At 39.6% G+C, this 26,095-nt stretch overlaps 1 protein-coding gene across 1 annotated transcript; it reads right to left on the bottom strand.

Moving 5' to 3' along the window:
• Positions 1 to 245: 245 nt before the first annotated feature.
• OC90 (otoconin 90) lies at positions 246 to 23,217 on the bottom strand (the record flags this gene model as incomplete). Its single annotated transcript, XM_082046268.1, has 12 exons — positions 246 to 556; positions 1,381 to 1,487; positions 2,937 to 3,111; positions 3,909 to 4,007; positions 4,894 to 5,043; positions 7,217 to 7,360; positions 12,306 to 12,434; positions 13,799 to 13,911; positions 17,734 to 17,908; positions 18,177 to 18,236; positions 18,449 to 18,518; positions 23,212 to 23,217. 12 exons carry the CDS (start codon positions 23,215 to 23,217, stop codon positions 246 to 248), a joined length of 1,539 nt encoding a protein of 512 aa, XP_081902394.1.
• Positions 23,218 to 26,095: the final 2,878 nt, after the last annotated feature.

Raw genomic sequence — 26,095 nt, 5'->3', positions numbered from 1 at the left:
GAAATTATACAGAACACTGTCGAATAATTATTTAAGGTAATATCTGACCTAAACAGATGATCCACGGTGCTGACTTCACTACGGTAAGGGGTTATACAGCCTAACATTTAATACCTAGTCTATGATTACGTCATTTATGTGTTGAAAGTCTAAGGCAGCATGTAGAGCGATAAGGAGGAGTAAGGTACGCAGTGGCTGGCTGTGATTGACTCCATGCCATTTCTCACGTGCCAGGTGGTGTTTGCTTATCTCCCCTCACGTTGCCCGGTTCTGGAGTTTCCAACGGGACGGTGCATCTCTCTCTTCCCTCTTCTCAGTACGCTCCACAGTGGACCTTCCTCCTCACTGCTCTCCTCGGAGCTGGAAATCCCCGCAGCTATTTCTGTGCCAACCGCAGGCCTTTCAGAAGGGTCACTTTGGCATAAGATTTTCTCCTCTTGGCACTTTTGCCCGTGTGGAAACTTCAGGCTGTCGTTGTAGAATGCAGAAGCCATGCACTCGGCTGCGGTCCTGTCGCAAGCACACAGTAGTTTCTCACACATGCTCCAGCCAATACCTTAAAAATAACTTGCAAAATTAGTACTTGAAAGCAGTTACAATCAGTCAATGTGTAATTTGCCATGGGTAAGTAAGCTTTTGAAAATTAGAGTTTTCAAATCTGCATTGAATTGTAGTCTCCCAATTCACCTTTAATCCTGTAAATATAAGCCCGACACCAAGGTGCTGGGCTGCTGAGGGTCCAGCCGGCTTTGGTTGAATGTGTGAATGTAAAAGCACCACCAACTGACTTCTGTCTCTTTAGTTTGGAGAAGAGGAGACTGAGGGGTGACCTTATTAATGTTTACAAATATATAAAGGGTGAGTGTCAGGAGGATGGAGCCAGGCTCTTCTCGGTGACAACCAATGGTAGGACAAGGGGTAATGGGTTCAAACTGGAACACAAGAGGTTCCACTTAAATTTGAGAAGAAACTTCTTCTCAGTGAGGGTGACAGACACTGGAACAGGCTGCCCAGGGAGGTTGTGGAGTCTCCTACTCTGGAGACATTCAAAACCCACCTGGACACCTTCCTGTGTAACCTCATCTGGGTGTTCCTGCTCTGGCAGGGGGATTGGACTGGATGATCTTTTGAGGTCCCTTCTGATCCCTGACATTCTGTGATTCTGTGATTTCTCAGCCTGCCCTGGTCACATCCTACACGGGGGTGTAATAACCTTTATCTCAAAAAAGCTCGGTTTTATAGTAAACTAAGATTTTGCACGCCAATTTTTTCTGTCTCCATACTCAGCTCTAGCAGCTCACAGACATGGGGGCATTCAGTCTATAGTACTTTGACACACTCTCATCAGGGCATGAGAAGTTTCCTCAAACCTAAACTTACATTTTGGCTTGTGATCAAAACATACAACTTCAGATCTTGAACTTCTTTCTGTGTGACATCCAAGTTTCTTAACTTGTTCCATACAACAGTGGTGAGAGAAGCAGCACCTAATATAAAGAGTAGATGTAAATAAAAAATACTTATTCTTCCTGCATCTCAGAGTTCTTGCTCATTGTTTTTAATGCCCGTTAAAACTGAGACATTTTTGTTTTCATATAATGCAAAAATCTTTTCCGTAAAAACACTCCAAGCTGTTCATATTCTCCTCCTATACATGTTCTTACATTCACTACCTTCTTCCCAATTTCTTTGGTATTATATGTTTAACAACACTGCAGTTTTTCAGGGTTCTTTGTTTTAATTTAAAGACGTATAATTGCAACTGTGACCTAATCCTCTGTGAGAAGTGCCTTTAAGTGTCCGAATATTGTTGGCTGAAAATCTGAAAACTGCATCACAATAGCCAGACACTTGACTAACTTATATCTAGTGCACTTGATCATGCTTAGACAGTCCTATTTGTGTGCGAGTGTAGGAAGATTGTGAGCGCTGTATTCAAAGTGCTGTACTTAGACCTGTTGTGGCCCCAACTATTATGAACCTCCACACAGGGAGAGATTTTTTTAGTTGCAAATGCAAGAGTCTCAGAGGAGATTTCTTTACTTTAGTTGAATTCTCTGCATTACTCCAGAATTCCTCCTCTGTCAGCCGTGCTGTGACAGCACAGACTCGGCTATGACAGGTCTCTTGGCTGCAGCTCAGGCGATACTTCACTCGAGGTCTCCTCTCTTCTGAAGGACAGTGCGGCACAGGTAGATGTTAAGTCTTCATAAATCACTTTCCAAACCACCCCTAGCCAAGTTTATGGCAACCCTTGTCCTCATCTATTTCCACATACTCTTCCTTTTCTCTATTTACGTATCATTGTTCTCCTTTCATATTTTAATTAAGTTATAAAGTCCTCTCCAAAACATTAATGCAATAATCATTTAGGTTGGAAAAGGCTCTTGAGATCATTGAGTCCAACCATGTGTCTCAGTGACATTAGAGTAATTAAATTAATGTTTACAAATATATAAAGGGTCAGTGTCAGGAGAATGGAGCCAGGCTCTTCTCGGTGACAACCAATGATAGGACAAGGTGTAATGGGTTCGAACTGGAACACAAGATGTTCCACTTAAATTTGAGAAGAAACTTCTTCACGGTGAGGGTGACAGACACTGGAACAGGCTGCCCAGGGGGGTTGTGGAGTCTCCTTCTCTGCAGACATTCAAACCCACCTGGACACCTTCCTGTGTAACCTCATCTGGGTGTTCCTGCTCCGGCAGGGGGATTGGACTGGATATTTCGAGGTCCCTTCCAATCCCTGACATTCTGTGATTCTGTGATTTCATGCTTTATGTATTATGTGTATATATATTTTTTTTTTCCAAAGCATGGCCTAAATACAGATACATAGCTATACAAGACCAAACAAAAGACATATTGGTCTTTGCTCATCCATAGGCACCCCAATAACACCCACAGCTGGTGGCAGATTCTAGAAGGGCCCACACCTGTCCAGTGCATCAGTAGGATAACCTCTTCCTTCTTGGCCACAGTAGCAACCATAAGACTCAAATTCCTCTGGACATCGCTCGGTTAAGCAGAAGAGCATTTCTCCCAGCTGGGGCAGCTCCCTTTTCACTCTTCCGTTTCCTCTGTCTTGCAGAAAGGTTAATCGCTCACATACTGTAAAGCAAAAAAAATATTATTTGACACATCATGTTTTCACTGGTTGGGGGCTCTCTTGCAATTTTAGAAGTATTTTCAGAGCTATCAGAAGCTTTTAAAGACAGCATTTTAATATTTCCAAATTATTGCTGCAGTCCATGGACTGTGTTTCTTAGAATACTACGGAGCATGACAGCAGATTTTACAATCAGATTTTCCAGTTTGACAGAAGGCCAAGTTGATTGTTCATGTCTGTGCTGTTCCTGCTCTGGGACTGCTGCTCTTCATTGGGGAGCCTAAAAAGATGGGACAGTCCGTGAGCGTGGATTTTACAGCAGGGGCAGGTCTGAAATGTCTTGGGATCTCTGTGAACTCTGGGCCAGAGCTGGAACAGAATCAGGAATGGTGAGAAGAGGTTGACTCCGGCAAGACCTTGGCAAAAGGTCAGAGTGAGGAGCAGGGGAAGTTCCTTTTATTGCTTCTGCTGCTTGTAATACAAAGTAACTCAAAACACAAGAGGAGACATTAACTGACTTCATTTTAGATCTTATACTGTAGGAAAAGTGTACTTATAACCTAATAAATAATTTTTGTAAGTGTTAATGATAGCACATTAGTGGAAGGGGTTAAACTGTTGCAAGCTTTTGCAGATGATGGCATCTCCTGTTCTTATAAACACCAACACATATGTGCTTGTCTAGCTGGTTTAGAATAAATATAGTCTCTACACGTAGTATACATTTACCTCTTAATATAGAGGTACCTGAGTATTTCATTAGATATAACTGAAAACAAAACAAAACAACTTCATTTACCTTTTACTGCAGGTTCATTGGGTTCCGTGTCAGGCGGTACCAGCTCCAGGATGGTTCCAGAAGAAGTTGTGCTCTGGCCACCACTTGCAGGACTTGTCTCTGGAGATGACATATGGATAGGTTAGATTTGCAAAGGTAGAACAACCTTTTCTTTCAGTATTGTGTCCAAAAGTACGTATTCTGAACCACAATCAGTTGGCAGTTTTCTAATATTCGTTTGATTCATAGCTGGAAGATTGTTCATTAATGGTTAGTTAAGCTTTCCTGGCCAGTGTTTGATAGTGAACTGTCTTTTCCAGTGCACTCAGTGTTGTGCACCCTGTATTCTATGTAATCTATCCAGATGCCCCCCAGTTCCAGAAGGGCAGGGAACTGCTGGAGAGAGTCCAGCGCAGGGGAACAAAGATGATGAAGGGAGTGGAGCATCTCCCGTGTGAGGAAAGGCTGAGGGAGCTGGGGCTCTTTAGCTTGCAGAAGAGGAGAATGAGGGGTGACCTCATTAATGTTTATAAATATGTGAAGGTTGACCTCATTAATATTTATAAATATGTGAAGGTTGAGTGTCACGAGGATGGAGCCAGGCTCTTCTCAGTGACAACCAATGATAAGACAAGGGGCAATGGGTATAAACTGGAACACAGGAGGTTCCACTTAAAGATGAGAAGAAACTTCTTCTCAGTGAAGGTGATGAAGCCTGGAACAGGCTGCCCAGGGAGGTTGTGGAGTCTCCTATGCTGCAGACATTCAAACCCGCCTGGACACCTTCCTGTGTAACCTCATCTGGGTGTTCCTGCTCCGGCAGGGGGATTGGACTGGATGAGCTTTCGAGGTCCCTTCCAATCTCTAACATTCTGTGATTCTGTGATTTAGGGTGAAGATGATGTTATTCTACATATCTATGAGAAATGCTGAATACTCAGATAGCTGTGCACAGGAGTAGGGGAGTCCTGTAAGTTAGAATAGGTGTAATTCCATTTTTACTTGCCTTTTCCCTTTGTCCTTGCAGATGTGCTGGCAGAAGTCTTCTCAGTGGGGACAGTTTTGACTTGCATTGAGTTGGTATCTCCCAGGAAGGAAGCTGGGGAGGTGGTTATCTCTTCCACTGGGACCATGACTTCCATAAATCCATTCCCTTCTGAATAAGCAGAAAGAGGATAGCGGAAGAAGACATGGAGCAACCAACAGCAAAATTTTCATTTTAGATAACAGGTCAGAGAAATATCCTCAGGCAGAACTCGTGTGCACTGATGTTCATAGAGAGGAAAGAAATCAAAATGAAGACTGGAAAAGCAAAGAGTACCCACACTGATCATTTCTTCACACTTCTTGCCCTTCAAAATAAAAGATTCTGATTAAAAAGAACCGGTATAACTACTGATTACTTTCTTGTATATATATATATATATATATGACATGCTGAGATAAACAGCTGTGCCTGTTGCGGAAAATCATATGGGTTACTGATTAGTCAGCTGTCCTGAGAGATAAGTGCAAGTGAGATGACATTTGAGAGTAAACTGATAAAAAATAAAGTGTCCATTCACATGAGGTACCAAAACTGACAGCAACAAGGAAGGTAGAAAATTATTTAACTGATGCAGAGTTTGGCAACTGAAAGATTTGCTTCATTGTAACCAAGTAAATATTAAAGGGAAAATACATTGGGGATGAATAGAAAAATAATTTTAAGGAGATTCTTTATCCTAAAAATTAAATTGGTATTTAGTTTTAGATTATCTGAAGCTTTATTCTTGAGCAGGAATGTTTTGTTTAATTTGAGGATTGATTAACTTTTTTATTTCATTTTTTAATCCTTTTTAATATAAAATAACCTGTAAATGAAAACACTGTTATTAAATGGAAATCAAATAGTTTCCTTTTTTTTTTTTCAAAATGTCAATATGAGGAATGTGGCATTTAACAAACAGAAGATTTTGAAAATACAAGTCAACATGTGTTTCCACATTTTAAAGCCTTTCATTTTAAATTCCTTGGCTGAACTTATTAATTGGATTAAACTCAAATCTATTAAATATGTCCCTCTGAAGTTCTGGTTTTATTATGTATTGAAAATAACCTGTCATAGGATAAAAGAATAGATAAAAAAGAATGAAAGGACTGCTAAGAACACGAGGAAGCCCATTAAAGGCTGCAGAATGGGATCAATAGCAACACATTAGTTTTAACAGCTCAGCAAGGTGCACATTTTATGCCGCTTTGACAGTGACGTGTTGAAATGAAAGCGATTCCTGTTAGATGTAGGAAATAAGACTGGAGTTTAGGAAATTCTGCACTTGGCTAAGCACAGATATTACAAATAATCTTCCAGGAGCAATGCAGACCAACACAGAGATTTTCTGATACATTCAGGTTAACAGAGGAAAACATTTAGTGATTTTTGATCACTGTTTACTGCAGCAATGCCGGATTTTTGTGTTGGGGTAGGAGACATGGGTCCCGTCCAGACAGTGTCATCAGGGTTTAAAAGTGACTCATATTCGGTGTTCTTTGACATTTTTCTGGTGCATTTCAGTCTGCCTGGACAATCCTTTCTGAAAAAAAGGGGCCACTGAAAACTTGCAGTTCTACCAAGGTGCTCCACTTCTCTCTGTGGCCACCGGTGGGGCTGCGCTCAAAGCAATAACAACTGCAAAAGCTGATGTAAATGTTAGACTGGGAAAGAATTCTGTTAAATTCTATATAATAGAGGAGAGGCAAAATCAAAATGAAGCCTTCTGGCAGCAGATGTTATGAATGTAATTTAAAGGACCAACCATTATATTGGAAAACCTTATGTGAAGAGGCTTTCAGAAAACCTTGCATGGGGAGGACAAATGAGTAGCTGGAGGCAACGAACAGCTAATATTTCTCAGTCTGGTTTTATTGTTTGTGTTTCTGCTATCTGACCCTGATCTAAATTTGATTCTCCAGCGTCCCTGTCACCATGCATGGGGTTTTAACTGTGACGCTTTTAGATGCAGCGCTGCTGTGTCAGTCAAAGGAAAAGGAAAGTCAGAGTCACTGACCTTTTATTGAGGGGACGTGGGGAGCAGGAGCTGTACCTCTGTGGTCACTTGTGGTACCTGTATGAAAGACAGTGGCTTTGTGGCAGTGATCTACCTGCTGTATGTCTGCAATCTATTTCTGGAGTGACTTATACTGAAAACATCATAAAGCTTAACCAAACATCACTATTAGCCCTGTTTTATAATGAAGGTAATTAGGAGAAACAGGGGGGGTTTGCTGATATGCAAGTCAGCAGAAGGACTAGAGATATTTTCCAGAAATGCTGAGCTGTGTTTTTTTGCCTGTGACACCACTGAGCTTCACAAACCAAAATGTCATTTCACTTGGAGCCAGAAGTGCCTGATTCATCAACAAAAGAATAATGAGACTCTTACCTCTGGCTTTGGAAGTGCCCAGGACCACATCACTGGGCTCAAAAGAAATCACTGTTGAAGACAGAAAATGTAGGCTCAGAAAACAAGTTGTCAGCACAGACTCTTATGAAAAGTCGAGCTGCTAAAGAGAGATTTTTCAGCAAAGCAGGAAGACTCAGGCATTTCAGTTATAGAGATTGGCCTTTTTCTCAGCAGTGCAGTGATTGTTGTAGACAAAGGGACACTGATCAAATAATCTTACTGCTGTGTTCAAGTAATGTGCTTTACACTAACAAAGGGGCAGCATAAATATGGTAAATTCAATAATAAATCCATTTGAGAGGCAAATACCTTAAAGGCAAGTCTAGAATCTCACTGTTGTGCACAAAATGATGCCACATTTCTTGTGAACACCTTATATTTGCCTATGTTGAAAGTCAAGTGTGGACAGGCAGCTACAAGCCTAAATACTTCCCTAACCTCTTATTTATTTATTTACCTGATAAACTTATTTTCATTTATCACCAGCTACATTTTGATAAATTATAAGCATACATTATATACAAAAAGTCATCTCTGCATCTTTTGGTCTATTGTTAGGACGTTGTGATGTGAGGAGGAACGTCTTCACCTTCAAATGAGTTTCTGAGTAGAACTGGGCTTTGACTTAATACAGTTCCCACAGCTGTCAATGGTGAAGCTCCTCTGGGTTTAAGTGGGGAGACAGAGAGTTAAATGGTAAATGGTTCTCCAAATAGTTCCTTCAAAATCTGACTGAATATGTTATGTGATACATTTTCAGCTTTCTACAGTTGCTAATACAGGTTTTTATTGGTTGGCAATATTTCGAGCCTTATGATGATGCTCTTTGGAGACCATGAGTAATCATAATCATTTTTCAAGAAGTAAAGGATTGTCACATATGTACAAACACAGGTGCACTCACTCCTTTAGGAGTTCTCAGTTTTGTATTACCGAGCCTCCCAGAAGCAGCTGCAAAAACATGAACCAATACTGGAGCTGTTGTTACATGTAAACAAGAAATATCTGGTAAAAACACCCCACCACCCTGATACACTCAGCATACTTTTCAGATAGACACCTCCATGCCTGTGGCACTTAAAAAATATCTTCTTATTATTATTAATAATAATAATCTGTTTAAATCTGAAGCATTGTTTCTTAAAACAAGACACAACAAAACAAAATGCAAAAAAATAAGAAGGGGGAAAAAAAAAGAAAAATATTTCCACGTGGTTTTGCATTATTTGAGATTCACACTTAAGGCAATGACTTGCTTTGAGAAACACAGAGGAGCACACTACTGCTTGAAACCAGGTTCTCAAAGTCTCAAAAAGTGCAAGTTTCCACCTCTCCCCACCCCTACAAAATAACTCCTGAGTTTCTCTGAGCTGAGCAGTGGTTTAGTCACACCCATCCCCTGATACAGTGCACATTCATAGAATTATAGAATAGTTTGGGTTGGAAGGGACCTTCAAAGCTCATCCAGTCCAACCCCTGCAATGACCAGGGACATCTTCACCCAAATCAGGTTGCTCAGAGCCCCATCCAGCCTGGCCTGGGATGTCTCCAGGGATGGGGCATCTACCACCTCTCTGGGCAACCTGGGCCGGTGTTTCACCACCCCCATTGTAAAAAATTTCTTCCTCATGTCCAGTCTGAATCTCCCCTCCTTTAGTTTAAAACCATCACCCCTTGTCCTGTCATAACAAACTCTGATAAAATGTCTTGTGTCCTTGGCAGATAGGAGGTCTCTCTACGTGGCAGTGTGGCTTCGCTTGTCATGGGTCCACATTATAATAGTGCATCAGCTAAACTGGACAGTGGATGGTCAAAGACTGGTCTCCTTCCCCATTTCATTACTGTATGACTTGGCCCTCACTTACTAGGTGTGTCCTTCTGAGCCATCCAGGGCTTTGGATGACTTCTCTCCATGACCTCTTGTGTGGTTGTGCACACATGCAGGTAGGAAGAGAAAAGTTTTCTGGTGCTGCAGCAATGAGGTTTTGCAAGCATGCATTCCTAAATAAGATGGCCATTGATTGTAGCAGAAAAAGCGATTGTCAGAAGAACCACTTGTCCTTGTGATTTAGGAGCTCACCTAGAAGGCACCAAAGTGAGAACTCCAACCTGGATCTCTGCACTGCAAGTAAATCACCAAACTACTGGCTTATGTGCAGCAAACTAAGCTCAAATTTTCCTCATGCTACCACTTGATCTTGTGTAATTAAATGTTTCTCTAAAGACAGTAAATAATGCAATTGACTGTGGGTCCAGCAGTTGGCACCCACACAGCACGTCTCTGCCAAATGGCTCACCTCTGTTCCTGTGGGAAAAAAACAAATTAAAAAAGGTCTATTTTGATTAAAATAGGTTTTGTTACAGTGCTCATTCTTAACCCTTGGAATACTTACTGTAAACACTGGCTGAGTGAGCTCATTGCACAAAATTGCACCTTCTCATTCAGTCTTTAATTCAATCACCAAAAGACTACATCTACTTTTACACCAGTCTTTTTAGAAGAACAGGAAGAAAGCAAACAGCTGAGATTTGTATTTTATTCTTTCAGCTTTTGGGAGCTGGAAACAATGCTGTTTGCACTATAAGTTGCAAACCTTCTTCCATGGATGCAGTTGCAGCCAGTGTTTTGACCGTCCCATGATGAAGGAATTCTGCAAAAATAAAAGGATTCTTACCACAGAGAGTCTTACCCAGCTTAGAATGCTCATTAGACAGAATCTTGGCATAACATGATCAAAGTCATCAGACTGGAACTTATTTCTAAATATTACTACTATTATCCTTTTTGTAGGGTTATTATATGAGACAAATATAGTAAATAGAATGCTAAATATCAATAATTATGGTAACAGTATTAAAATCCTGCCTTAGTATTTATTCACTGCTGATACTAAATTCTACTCAGCAATGTACAGTATACAAAAAAAGAGCCCTCAATCTCTATCACAGAGTTTCAACCTAAATGAGAGAAACTGGCTAGCAATCAGCATTATTTAAATTCTGTTTCAACAGGTACTTAAATACGTGGCTTATATTGAAGATATGAGGACAAGAATTAAACACTCAAACATAAAACCTAAATCCAGATACTTAGCTAGGAATCTTGCTGAAGAAGGGCCTTAAATGTGCATGCAAAATAGAAAGGGATCCATTTCAAAATACATTAAAAATGCTTTTATTGTGTTTCTTCTTATTTCTAAGTGGGATCCAGGTGTCTCTTCTGAATTTTTTCTCACAACAAAGATTCATTTGGCTGAAATTTTCCTATGCACCTGTGTAAAAGCTTATCACAAAAAATGGTGCTTTAGCTTATTAGGCTTTTTTTCCTCTTCCTCTCATATTTTGACATCTTGGTAAAACTTGTATTTGCTTCTCAGAAAGGAATTCATAGCTTCCAAAATGCTCGTGTTATTTTTCTGAGTACAAATTTATTTTAATGTATTCCAGTCAAAGAATTACAGCGATAAGGACATACCCTCCATGTGAAGTGTCGTCGTCTCCCTCTGGCTGGTTGTTTCTGAAAAGGAGAAAGCTCTCTGATAGATTAAGGTGTGAGAAGGGTGTTTGGCACTGTTTAGTCTAAATAGTACAACAACAAATTAGGAGTTAATTTACGTTATTCCTATTAAAGTGGAGGTTTAGGTAAATGTATCCCTATTTGATTCAGGTTTTTCTCTGTGATAAAGAATCTACCAAAATCCTTTTCCTAGAAAACTGTCAGATAGTATTATTATTATTATTATTAATTTTTTTCAAAGCTTGAACTGCACAGAGCAGCTACATGGAAAGATAATAATATGAGTGAAAACCAAATGAAAATATTTCATTCAAAGGATTTTTTTTTTCCTATTAAGTAATATAATCAGGAGCCTAAAATTAGTGGAGCTATTCAATGAGCTAAAATTGAATCTATCTTTGTCAGCAGTGGTAAAACCAGCATGATTTTCTTGTTAACACTTAAAAATCTCCCCTTTATTTGTAATGTGTTGGAACTGCAACACTTTATATGAGAGCCATCTGATCCCAGTGAAATATTACTGGCTTACATGAGACAATTTTCTGGCTTTGTTGCTAACTTTCCTGTGGCATTATATAGACGTGTATATCTGTACTTAGCACTGGGGTGTGTGATTATGATCCAAGGGATTAGAAAAGCTAGCATTGTTTTTCAGGTTTGTCTGAGCTGAGCAGTTCAAAGGTTCTCCCCCCGTTCTGTGCTCTGACTGCAATTCATATGAATTAAGTTTTTAATCCAACCCTGTTGCTGTAGGACAGGTGGTCAGTCTTACAAGGCTGTAATTTCAGCTACAGAGCAGAAATCGGTGTATGACAATGGAGATAAATAACCCCTTCATCTTTAGAGAGCATATTGGCTTCCAAGATGGAAACCAAGTAACAGAGCAGAGTATGTCTATTTTTGCTTTTACATGTAGATTTTCCATGATTTAAGGGAAGATTTGAACTAGCAATGTTATGGCATTTTGGCTTTCCTGCTAGTGACTTCATCCCAAGTATCACCCAATCACTCAGGCTGGCAAGAGCCTCACAAGGTTGGCAGGAGCCTCCTGAAAGAAAGTTTCTTCATGTCTAGATGGAATTTTTGTCTCTGGCCTCCTGTCCTGATCTTGCGTAGCTCCAGGAAGTGTCTGGCTCCGTCTTCTCTACATGCTCCACTGGGCACTGAGGACAGCAGAAAGATCTCCCCTGGGCCTCCTCCTCTTTCATCATGTGCTCCAGACACCTCACCAGCTCAATAACCTCTCCTGGACTTACTCCAGTAGAGCAATTAGTCCACCTTCTTCTCTCTTGGTGTTCACTTGAGTAAATGGAAAGGACGCATCAAATGGAGAATAGGACAGACTGCCAGAATTAGTTCAGGTGAGCACCCAGGTACTGATTCATTCTCCTTGGGTTAAATTTGATGCCAGCAGACCACCTGGCAGGAGGAGGCAGTTGATTAGATCTTTATTATTACCTGTAACAGGAGATGGGCAGAAGGAAACGTCCAGCCCATTCAAGGAAGAGTTAATATGTGCGTTCACAAAGCATTCAATGGCATCTTTGTCGCAGTTGCAGAGGAATTGTTCACAGGGATCCTCAGACTCTGGAAATAAAACAAAAATCCAGACAAGGTACTATTGAAATATGTTTTCCACCTCCTGCTTTTTCTTCCCTGTAACATTTGTGTCTACATTCATTAGTGCAAGCTCATTTGTGTTGTGCTTCTTTACGTTAAATGCATTCAAGTTTCATAGTTCCACACAGTTTGTTTTTGAAAAGCCATCCAATGTAGCCTGGCACAGATGGCTACAGACTTCTTGCCTGTGCTGGGGCTTTGCTGTGTCTAACTTTTCCAGGGAAAACTTAACCCAGTTGATAGCAAGTCTGACAGTTGACAGACTTCATTACAATATTCCTCCTAACCTCCAGAAGTCATAGTCCACAAGCCAAGACCTTCAGGTAAGATGTGTTTTGCTCCTTATAAAGGATATTAAACTTTTTCACAGGAAATACTAATTTCCCACTTCAAAACCTTCTGCCTTTCAGGGTTTTGAAAAACATTGACTTTTCAGACCTGTCACACTTACATTTCACATTTTTGACAGGGACTATTCTTTTTTTCTTTTTCTTTTTTCTTTTTTTTTTTTTTCTTTTTATAGTTTGAACAAAATGTTTTCCAATTACTAAGTATGGAAAGAGCTAGAAAAACACCGCTCATGTTTAAATACCCTTGGATCTTTATATACTGACCTAAAATGCAAAACTGGTTTCAATTTGAAACAAGGAAGGAAATTGGATGGTTGTTGCTTAAACAAGCTGCCAGAGTATTGATTTGGGGATTTTGCTCCCCTTTGCTGGTATCCTCAAATCATTGTCTAGCATGTGGTCTTCTCTGAGAGCCAACACTTGCTGAAAAATTATATATAAATCGATGAGGCATTAAAGAGCCGCATTCCATGCTTGCCAGGACTGTATGGAAAAGCTCCATAACAGTACAATCTTTGCCCTCATTGGTGATACTGTTGTGTCTGAGAAGTGTATATGACCATGTGAACAAAGAATTTGATTCTTCAAATTATATAAAAAATCAGGCTTAGAAGTTTCAGAAGGGAATTGTTTTTCAGGTCTTTCCCTGCCATCCACTGCATTTTTGATGTCTGGAAACACCTCAAGCAATGCTCAGTGGTCCTGCAAAGTCAGGAGAACCTCAGCAAGAGGCTCCCTGGTGGAGGAGCCTTAGCAAGTTTCTAGTTATTTGACTTCAGTTTTCCTGCCTAGTTGGGCCTTGTTGCCTCCGTGGATCTACATTTCCATTCACCCCTGAGCAGAACACTTAATCCCTTAAAAATCCACATGTGGAGGTGGTTTCTGCTTAATTAATGTTTGACTTTTTATAGATAGACCAGGACAAACTTCTTGGTTATGGTGAGGCTGCAGTGTTACGCTCTTGCAATAGGTTAATCTTACCACAGGACAGGTTTTCGGTAGAACAGCTGATGTCTGTAGAAATCTTTGATGGGTCCCATGCACACTCCATCTCAATTGCTTCCTCGTAGCATTTACGGTGCTGGAAACAGCAGCTTAAGAAAAGGAATAAAACAAAGTTTACAATATTTAGTTTCAGTTCAAGATCAGACTGCAATGCTTTTGTGTCACTCTTACACAAGAAAAGATGCCAAAAGAGAAAAAGGGATCCTCTATGTGGTCCCTAGACACAAGAAAGGCTGAGTACTGCTTTTCCCTGAGCCAGTCTAGTGGGATAAGTACAACTGGATGCAAAACTTGGTGGTGGTAGCAGGTCTGTATGCTGTGGGAGACCACACTTACATATCTCTCCTGCCGTGGCACCCAAGTCCTTACACGGACTCTACAGGCAGTTTGAATGAGAAAACCACTGTCAGTGCCCAAATATCCACCCACAGCCATGTTATCCCACTGCCAAACTGCCCCACAGCCCCAGCCCTGCCACAGCGTTTCTCATTGCAGATTTGGAGAACTATACAGGACCCAGAACACGTGGAGGGTTGATGTCTCTGCAACGCCTCATGAATCCCTGCGTCTCATCAGGACTGTATAAATACGTGTGGTGTTATGCTCTGTTTCTTGTACTTTCTCTTCTATGCAACATTCAGGATCAAAATGCACCACTTAGCCAAGGGAAGTGGCCATGAAACACATTTCTCACACCAGAATAACACAGCTTTCTCCTACCACCACACAACAAAGGCAGTTAGAAACCTTGTGTTTCCCTTCACCCCTGCTGTCATGCAAACCCCGAATGCCTGCATGGCCATGTTGCCTATGAATAGCAATGAAAAGTCAAATAAAACAACAAGCTCTTCAGCAATCCTCTCTTCTCTTCATTTGTTTTTGAACAGGCAAGACAGCTACTTCTATATTACGGCAACATCTGTGTGCACTGACATCAGCTGTAAATGAAAACAGTAAAACACTAGTAAAACAGTCATCACTTACTCCATATAAAATTATTACATAAATTAACCAGGGGTTTGCTGTTAGAATTAGATAGAAATAACCTAATTTCAAAGAAATGGGCTCAGGACATAGGTCTGTTATTGAATTGCTATTGGTCTTGACTGTGCCAAATGAAAAGATGGGGGCACTCAAAAAAAGCACCTGCTGCCAGGAAGGTTTAACTTGTGATACACAGTGTAAGGAATTGATTTTAATGAAGCTCATGTGGGTTTTTCATTAAAGAAACAGTGAATGTGTTATTACACATCACCCACAGCCCTGCTCGTGCACTGAACCCACCAGCAGACAGGAGCAATCCTGCACTGATTAGATCAGGAGAAAACACCTGCCCTTTGTGGGCTCCCTTCTCGGATACTCATTCACTTTCTCCCTTCCTATGTTTAAGAAGCATTTAATATTTAATCACTTATTATGCGAATACTTAAAATATTTAATTTGTCCTCACAACCAGGGAAGCGGTCCAAATCCTAACTGCAATCAGACTTTTCACTTGGTGAAGGACATCAGCGATGAGATTTGCTCAGGTTTGCCAGATCAGAGCTCACAAACAACATCGTCCAAGCAGGCTGTGGGCAGGTTGGAAGCAGGGAGTGATTAACTGCATGAAGATACTACATGAAGTGTGCAGCTGATGGCTGAATTTATTGCTGTTCAGCTGTAGAGGAGGTGAGTTTTCGTTTGTTTCCCAGGAAATGTTGAAAAACACCAAAGGGTTCCTTTCCCCACTTGTTCTGATGAAACTTTAAAGCCCAATTTCTTGCACTCCAGTGTATCTGCTGCCTGTTAGTGGTTCTGTTCCCTGTTGTAACCTGGACTAGGAAGCCACAGGAATGTATTGAACAAAGGTGGGGGCAAATAACATCCAACAGAAAGGCCCTGATGGTCGCTCCACACCACTAACAGTACTGTGCCTTGTGTCAGAGTTGAGGCTGAAGTTCGTAAGCTCCATCAGGAGCAGGGTTTTAAACACACAGATCATGAAATGTCTCAAGACCCACTCTTGTCTCTGCCTGAGGTCTAGTGAGGTGCTCACACCTGAAAGCTTCTCTAGCTGCGTAATTAGTCTAATACAAACATCCTGCAGTTCTTGCTTGTTTAGAGCACCACAATTACATTAGTACTTAATGCAACAGTTAACCACAAAATGTACTTACCTTCCCTTTGCAAGCAGAACAGTATAAGACATAGATTGTCCTCTGGACATGCTTCTCTTTTCCCATGGACTATGGAGATAGACTAGGCTCCTAATTTAGATGTGACAATTGGCTACTCTGGGAAAAGGGAAAAGGTTGAGCTTATGGGCACAAAAATTTTCCAATGCCTTAAAAAACTACAGTGAGCTAGATGCTCAACCCTTTTTCATGGAACGGAAATGGCAGCGACAAAATCCAAGGTTTGCAAAACTAGTTTCTAAGAAATAAAATCAGTGGAAAAATTGCAAAACTGTGGGAACCACGTCTGGGAAAGACACATAGAAGCCACCTGTTTGGAGGTTTTCTGAAATCAGTGTCAGCGGCAAAATAATAATTTGTCTCCATTTAATGCAAACCAGAGTGGGGTTGCCATGCTGCTAAGGAAACCTCACCGCAGAACTGCCTACCAATTTGTACACACAAAGTGACTCTGTGGCCTTTTCTCAGGACAAAACAGCTGATAGATTGTTCTGTTGTTTTCTGTATTTGTGCTGCTCCGCATTAAAATGAAGCTGAGTGAAACAAAAGCCCAGGTGTTCAGCTCTTCAGGTGTCAATCCATTGAACTGACTTGATCTCTCATTTCAGCATCTCATCACGATTGTTCAGAAAACCTTTCACCATAAGTCCCATGGCTTTTTTTCCAGTAACAGGGTTAGATCTTGATTTTCCCAGCCATTTCATGATAGAAAGTGGATGGATTAATTTCCACCTAGCTACAGGCATTAGCCCTTTCTGAACCATTGCTCTCTTCACTCAGGTAATTATTACACTACATTATTGGAAAATACTTCTTTTCTATTTAGAAATGAATGGATCTTGATTCTCTTTGAATTTTTTTTCCCACCTCCTGAACAGCCACTTGATTGTCCTGAGATTACACTTTTTCTCACAAGCCCAATCAGGATCTGGGGCAGTTTCCCTCCACAGCACAGACTAGAGTTTGGATGGGTTCGTTCCTGGTGTGTGGTACTGGGAAGAGCCATCAAGCTGCATTGTTCTCTGTGCCTGGTGCTCTGCTGGCATATGACCTCAGCATGCACACAGGTATTTGGGGCAAGCCTTAGTTAACATCCTATCTGCTGTTATTTAGTTAATATCCTATGACTTGAAGTCATTCTGAGCTCTAACCTGATCCTCTTGATGCTTATATGCCTCCAGATGCCAACATTTCCATTAAAGTCCACTATTTACTTACATTACTGGTGTATTACACAGTTCCCAATGCCAACAATTTAGTAAGCTGGGACTCTGCTTTTATCTCTAGGATGGGAGTGTTCCTCTACATCGTAGCACTGGGAAATAGACACTCTTTAGCTATGAGGAAAAAGAAGCAAGTAGATGACCACATTTTGTAGATTTTGACTACCTCAACTTCATCTCTTTCCAAGCCATGCTGTGAGGCAACTGGTACGGGGTGTTGGCCCAACAAACAGATAGTGCAGGTAGGAATAACACGGGACAAGGGTGATAATCCAGAGCTATCTTTTATAGGTCACAGCAGATATTTAGGTCGCAAGTGATGACTAGATTGAAGAGAGCCCGGTGTGTGGGAATTACTTTCTGAATAAATCTTCTATTTTTTTTTTTTTAATATTTTTTTTTACAACTGTTCTTTAATCATTTGGGCAAGCTTTATGCTTTGGTTCATCAGAGCATGAGGGCACTGACAGCCAGTCAGGGCAGAAGACGACATCTCATGGATAAGACTTACTCATCAGCTTCATCCACGGGGAGTCCTTCCATCTCAAACCGGCAAGAGCAACCATAGTCTTCAAAATCCCTGGGACAAAAACCAGTACGGCACTTCATTTTGTTCACAAAGTTGAGCAGTGCAGGGAAGTTAGTGAAGATGGACTGTAACCAGGTGAAGTGAGAACCCAGGCAGTCTGGAAAGACAACAGCCATAAAATACATGGTAAACAGAGGTGAACCATGTGTGTGTCATACGTGGGTGATGTTCATGCGAATGCGGAGCCTAAACAAGGCATTAACATGGGGTCATTGAGCAATTCTTGACACTCATCAGTATTTAGTATTGTGGTAGTCATTGGAGAAATTTACAGCTTAAAAAATGCCCATTCCTTTTCAGTATATAAAAACAAACTCCATGGGATTTCTATTCAGTGCTCAAGTACAACTGGAAAACATACTTACCAAAGAATAAGGTGACACTTTCCACATTTTGAAAAACTCCATTGAAGAATGTGGCATTGTCTAAATTAAAAAAAAAAAAGCCCAACACACTTCTTTTAAAAATAGAATGTGACAAGAACTGTTCCCAGACTGCCCCCAATCTTTCTTCATTTGTTAAATCAGTCTGAGGTCAGAGTTATTTAGCTATTTGCTAAAAACACACTTCCCTGGAGTACAGCTGATTCCCCACTGCCATGCAATATAATAGAAAGTAAAGCTTAAACCATTCTTACTCAAGATTCTTTCAGGTGTGTCAAGAAGCTCTGGCAGAAATGCTGGTGGCTTCAATTCTTGGCCACCTACCTCAGCAAACAAATTTGAAAAGAAAAATATTGAAAAAAAAATGACAACAACATATACTTCATTATGACACACACACTGCAGGCCTTTTGAATACTTTCCTACACTAACGAACTGATATATCAAAGCTGTGAAACACTTGCTTAACTCCATCTGCACCCAGGAAAACATCAGAAATGTGATGGTAAGTTAAATAGACTTCTGCTTAAAAATCAGTCCTCTGTTAACTTGAGGAATTGCTAGTGAGGATATGGTAACTCTGGTGTTCTTTTTGCTCTTCTGAACAGTAACACTCACTGAAATAATTCAGTAGAATTGTATAAAATTGGTTTAGTTGCCCAGCTAGTTGCATTGTCCCAAATGTTTCTACTCTGTAACCATGTGCCCTCAGATCTTGGTGAGGAGTTCTGAGTCTATATTGCCTGAAGCCTTATTACCTCTCCTATCAATCACTATTATTTCGAAAGTTTTTTATGTTTGTTTTTGTTTGTTTGTTTGTTTGTTTTCTTTTGAAGATGCTGTGGTATATTTTTCACACCTTTATTTTTTCCATTTTCCATGTCCTGAATTGGGGCAAAATCTGATACTTGTTCTCTCCCTTCCCATTTTTTCCTTGTTCTTACATTCTGCACAAATTTAGGAGAGAATGTGTTTCTTTGGATTTATTTAAACTTGTTTGTTTTTTTTTTTTTTTTTAATGATAATAAGTCAAGGATATATATTGGCTCAAAGATCTAAAAATTGAAGAAAAAGGTACTGTTAAATTAATGGCATAGCTTATGTCTCAGAACAACTGACATTAGGAAAGCTGTCCATTTTCTCTGAGAAAGAGCTGACAATTCTCTTGCTAATCTGTTGCATTTTCCTGTGATAAATAGAGGTGTAAGAGTAAAGCCAAGCAGTGGGTTTTTTAAATATAAGACTTTATGTTTAGCAAAGGATTAAGAAAAAACTCAGACTTTGTTTTAGATTATTAGCCTTCTCAGAATGCCTACAACTTTTGTAGAGTGAACAAGATGTTCATGGTATCAGTCATACACCTCCAGCAACTCATTTGTTACGTTTAGTGGCAGAATATGGGTATGGGATTGAGTGAGGTAGGAAGAGGTGCTTCCTCTCATGTTATTCTTTTCCTGAAAGTCTTGGTCACAATGAAATCTTTCAGATGAACTGCAATCCATCAGAAGTGTCCTTCACTGCAGCAGGTCTGAGGGGAACAAACTGCTTTCTAAACAGCAGAAAAGGTTTCCCAACAAAGGCCGGTCTTTTCACAGAACTGGAACAAGTCTGTTGAAAGCTTGATAGCTATGAGGAATTCAAATTCAAGCGAAATAATGATGTGCCTTGCAAAATAAATTGCATTGACTGCTATATATTCATACACATGCTTACTAAAGAAAACCTGCCATTTGTTTTCTAGCTTAAAGCCTTGTATTTCCTCTGCAGTCACAAGCATCCTTCCCCCAAGTAATATTCTATCAAGTGCATCTAGAGCCAGGTTTTGACATATTGCATAACACCATGGCTCAGTCTTGGTGTCTGTTGATGAATAGCCCTTTCAGCAAAATTTTGGAAAACATGAAAATCCCTTTGGATTGAAATAAGGCAGAGGAGAGAATTGATAAAGCCACATCACAGAATCACTGGAAGTTGTGATTGTTTCAGCATCCTTCACTTGCACCTAGTTCTTCTCAGCAAATTTAATTTGTACACACCCAATTAACACATAAATGTTTGAAGTTCCCCTGGGGAAAAAATCTCTACCACAGGGTCAGCAGCTTGGTAAACCTTTGGCTCTTCTAATCCTTTCATTGTGAAGAATGATATTTCTAGTTGTCACTAAGATCAGTGAACCAATGTTTGCTAACAAGAGTACTTAATTCTGTTCAAATTGTGGGGGGGGAGACAAAGAGAAAATGCTTTCTGGATTAATTATTCTCTTTTCTTATTTTGCAGTTATGTTTTTTGGGACTATCAGTCCTATATCATTCCCTGTATAACCAGTGGAAGATTGCAGTGCAAAAATCAGTCCTTCAAGCCTCAGAAGACCCTCGGGAGGTCAACTTCTCTTGCCTTTCTCTAAAACCTCCAAGTGACTTGGCATGTGTCCTGAGGAGACTTGTATGATACAGCAGTTCTTGGGCTTTCCGATGTATTCCTTAGCCGCAGAATTTGTTCAGAGGCATGTAAAAATATTTCTGGACTGTGTCTGTGATGTTGCTACCCTGACAACAGTTTTCTGAAATGTTATCTGAAAAAAGCCCGTCAAAAGCATCAGTGCACCTCCAGTTGTTTTTTTGCAATCGTGGCTAATTAAAATGTCATAATCTAGGGCATGGATGCAGCCACTATAATTCTCAGGGAGCAGAAACCTAAATCATGCCAGGAAAATTCAGGGTGCAGCAAATCCAACCTACTTGATTTATTCAAGGTAAATCACACTAGCTCCACACAAAAGTGCTAGTTCATACACAGATATTTGCTTCAGTTTCAAAGCAGAGATCAGCAGAATAGATCCCACATAAATATAAATCAATAATCCTTTCTAAACCTAAAAATGGTAACATTTTAAATCTTTGTGCTCAGATTGTGCTTAGCTGGGGGAAGACAATCTCAAACTGTGGGAAGGCCTTTTGAGGTTTGTGGGAAATCTCTTTCAAACATTATGTCAGAAAAAATTATGAGTATCCAAGTATTTCTGAGTGCACTAAATATTATTGACATCTATAGTGCTCTTTACATCTGGGGACTGAATAGCTCTTTATTTTTTATGAGTAAATAGCGTAGGTATTTTGACATTCTCTCTCTATCACTCCAGCGGGAAATGATGATGTTCTTACTGATTTCTATTCACATAGAAGGAGTCCTATGGTTCAACATCAATATGTTTTAGCCTACGAGTTTTGTGATAGACCTGTTTCTTCAATGACTTATAACACATGCAGCCCCTTAGAAGAGAGGCAAGTGGGGAAGTTAAAGTAGGTCAGTGCAGAGTTTTGTCTATGCCAAAGTACTGAGATTTCTTTTCCCATTAGAAATAACCCCATGGAGTCACGAGAAATGGTGTTAAACCTTCTAAGAGCTCTTGTCATCACCTACCCACTGCTACTTTTAATGGCATTCCTACACAGTGCACAGGCTGCAGAAATTTGAAATGTTTGCCCATCCCTGTCACTGGGAAGCTCATTCACCCATGACAATAAAATCCAACGAGTCATATGAAGACAAGAAGCCTATTCAAAGCAAAATTTGAAAGAGGAGCTTTAGCTGAACATGAGTTATATTTCAGGATGCACTGAATGGTTTGGAGAATTTAGACAATACACATGTATTTAATGAGTAGAATCTCTTAAATGTAATTTGTGACTTTTTTAGTTTAAATGACTTAAGTAATGACCAGCTGCTAGCAGAAAGGAAGATTTCTCTGTTATATTTTTAACCCCACTAAATATTTTTATCCTTCACTACAAGTCCTGAGAATAACATGTTTTTTAACTACTCTGTAGTTTGGGTGTTGAACAATTAGGTTGGAGGGGACAGAAGGTCTGCTTCTAAATGATTGTTTCCAAATACACGTAGCTAAAACAGTATTTAGGAATAAATGTCAAATAATAGTAAAAATACTTAGCCACTTACCGCTACACAAGATCATTGACATAGACACCAGCAGAATTACAATCATTTTTGATTTAATCCAAAGAAAATAAAAAGTCACACAGCGGACTGGTATGCCTGGTGAGTTAAGTAAAACATTAGGCAGAGTGTTATCTCTTGAATCTGAGAGTGAGAAGACATCAGCTTAGAAAACAATTTTTTTGTAGCCCAGCCATATTTCTGCTTGATGCAATGCAATTTTTACCCTTATCATAGTAAACACACATATTACAGTAAATATGAGCCTTATACATGCTCCAGATTTTATCAATGCCCTCTTTACACTTGACTAAAAATATTTATTTTGACATTGCTTGAGATGAGTCAACAGGCTCCACCAAAGTGTCATAGACAGGGAAAGTCCATCTACCAATAAAATGGTGTACTTCAAGTTTCCTTTGTCTTTCAACCAATTTTCACAGCTTGCTTGATCTAACAGGATGTTTAAATAATTCTTCACATTATGTTTAAATGCAGATATTGTGAAACACTGTGTAAATGAAGAGACATTCTGGGATTACTTCTATTGAAGCCAGTTAATCTGCAATCCATTATAGCAGATTGCTTCACATCACAAAAATCACTCCTATTTTGTAGCCAAAATTTTCTCTAATGAGTGTTGAGGCTGATCTGACATATCAAAGATTTTCCTAACCATAAACACTATGTTGTTTGGAGAGCTTCAGGTTCTAGATGTTGTCCTTACAGAAATGTGTATAAAGATTTATTCTGAAGGTAAAAGCCTTGCACTACTATTCATTAAATGACAGAAAATACATTTGTTTGAACTACAGTTACAGTTTACCCTAAATTTAGAATTATTTTCAAAGTCAGTCAGGCATGTAATTTTTTACAGACAAATAAATGAACATTTATTTATCAGTTTTCAAATATTTATCTACTGTTCATTATCTCCTTCCCTAGATAAAAGGTCAAACATTACATTCATTTATATTAAAAAATCCTGCAATATTTCTTCAGGAAGTGAGGTTATAAGTCTAACAGCTCTAACTATCTGTAGTCTACTACCCAAATCTCTTACCTGCATGTTAGTCTACAACTCCACAGTCCCAAATAGCTCATTCTACATTGATTTCTTCCTGATTCCCATATTATAAAGTACATCTAGAAAAGCTTACCTTGAGGGATATTATTCAAAAACAGTTGGATGGAGGACAAATGGATTTCACCAAAGTCAGTGATAAGTTATTTATACTCACTTTGATATATAACTCGCCCATGTGATCACTTCCTTTATCAAACATACTTCAACATTAATTAATTAATCCTTCCATGAGATTCCTTAGAGTCATTATATCCACAGTGTATCTTAGTAACATAGCTCCAGCCATGTAAAGGGTCTATACTGAGAAGTCTATTCTGCAGGTGAATTCACCGTATAGTAACTTTCCCTAATACTCTTGGCTGTAATTAAATAACAATCATCTCATTGTTGTTAATCGCTCACTAAATCTCTGGGGCACATGAATGTGGCTTTAATAGTTTAGCAAAAGGTAGTGTTCAATGCTGAAAGATGAGTGAAAATGTATACAGCTTTTAACACTGGCATTCCTCAGGGCTGAGATGTCTGCTCTCGTCTGTCCATGGTGGCTTTGATCCAAAGCTGAGTGAAATCCAGGGGAAGGTTGAGTCAATGAGCTTTGGGAAGGCTTCTTCTCATCAGGAAGGTGAACTTTCTGCCAGGGTCAGACATAACTACTCTTCAAAGATGCCATCAACAAAGGAAAACTCTCCACTGAGTTTTAGCATGGAGGAGTGAGAAATCTGACAAATTTGGAATTGTAAAAATACTTACGTGGTCAAAAGGCTTGGCTCCTCCAAGGTTGTGTGAACTACATCGGCTTCAGAAAGGCCTTTGACACTGTCCCCCTTAAAATACTCCTAGGGAAGCTGACGATATATGGGCTGGATGGGCCCAGTGAAGTGGAGGTTATAAGTCTGGCTGAGTGGCCCAAAGCCTCATGATCAGTGGTGCAAAGTGGAGTTGTAGACCAGTGACTAGTGGTGTCCACCAGTGGTTAATACTGGGTTCAGTCTTGCTTAACATCTTAATTAAAGATCTTGGTGCTGGGGCAGAGTGCACCCTCAACAAGTCTGTACCTGAAGCACCATGTCTGGTTTTGGGGTCCTCAGTATGAGGCAGACATGGACAAATTAGAGACAGTCCAAAGAAGGGCCACAAAGATAACTAAGGAACTAGAGCATCTCTCATATGAGGCGGTGCTGAGAGAGCTTGGTGCTACAACCCAGAGCTGATTAAATTCATTTAAATAATAAAATGATCTTTTAAAAATAAAGCTTTTTCCAAAATTATCTTTCTTTTGATGTTGTCTTTTAATTCAAATCTAAAAAAACTCCAGAAAGCCAAACAGACTTTAATAATTTTTTTCTTCCCTTATGTTCTTGTTTTCATGTCTTTCTTCCTGAGTTCTCAGAAAACTTGGTGATAAAACTGTAAGAAACAATATAGATTTATTTTCTTCAAATCATGCCTTCAGGCTTTAAGATGTTTTTGTGAGATTTAAAACAACAGTTGCATATTGATGTAATTCACCCAGATTTCACAGCAGAACTGATCCTGCCTTGGGTGAGGAGAGGTGCTACAGTGTGAGTTCTCCAGAGTGTTAAAGTACCATGGCTATATTTAATAATCTAAATTTATACATTCACTATATCAACATTCCTATTTCTTTCACTGGCCTAACTCACAATATCCATTGTAATTGATGCTATTCCAATCTATCTTGCTCAACTCTCCCACTTTTATCTTTGGCTTTTTATTATTTTGAACACATATTTTTTCAGTGGAACATCAATGTGCACCAACTCTGGTGCAAATACTCTTTCTTTTTGTTTTAAATATTAATGACTTGACAATGTACTTTGGGTTGATAGTAGCATCTTATTGCTGCAGTTTACAATATAAAGGTTCATGCAATTTTTTTGGCTACTCATGGAATCATAGAATCATTTCACTTGGAAAAGACCTCTAAGATCATTAAGTCTACCTAACACTGCCAAGTGCCACTAAACCATGTCCCTGAGAGCCTCATATACATGTCTTTTAAATACCTCCAGGGATGACAATTCAACCACTTCCCTGGGCAGCCTGTTCCAATGCTTGACAACCCTTTCTGTGAAGAAATTTTTCATAAAGTCCAATCTAAACCATCCCTGTTGCAACCTGAGGCCATTTCCTCTTGTTCTATCACTTGTTATGTAGGAGAAAGAGACCAACACCCTCCATGCTATGACCTCCTTTCAGGTAGCTGTAAACAGCGATAAGGTCTCCCCTCAGCCTCCTTTTCTCCAGGCTAAACAGCCCCAGTTCCCTCAGCTGCTCCTCATCACACTTGTGCTCCAGACCCTTGATCAGCTCTGTTGCCCTTCTCTGCTCTATCTCCAGCACCTCAACATCTTTCTTGTAGTGAGAGGCTCAAAACTGAACACAGGATTATTTCCTTTTTTTAGAACTGGTTTTTAATTCACCACAGGTGCATATAAGGAGAGGCATGAATCTCGATGAGCTCACTACAAATATATCACAGAGTGAGAGTACAAGAGGTGTGAACATTTCCTTGGTTGAGCTCTGCACTAGATGAATTGCCGAAGTAATGAGAGACTCTTAATTGGAATAATGGATAATCCCCGCTGTGTCTAAGACCAGCTAAAAAAACCCTCTTGTTTGCATTATTTCAGGTTAGTTTTAAATTATTTTGTGTTTGTTCATTTCAATTATTTAATTGTAAATCAAACTAGAAAACGATATTTGCATTCACTAGCCAATCATATAAATATCCTTTATATAATACAATTTTAAAGCCTTTCAATACTTTTATTGCAGTTTCACCACTTGTATAAAATGCATCTGTTTTTACACATTTTTACAATGCCATGGAGGAAGA

Source organism: Streptopelia decaocto, assembly GCF_964273445.1.
Source record: "Streptopelia decaocto genome assembly, chromosome: 2".
NCBI classification, from domain to species: domain Eukaryota; kingdom Metazoa; phylum Chordata; class Aves; order Columbiformes; family Columbidae; genus Streptopelia; species Streptopelia decaocto.
The sequence above is the reverse complement of the archived record's forward strand: the minus strand, read 5'-3'. Positions and strand labels throughout refer to the sequence as shown.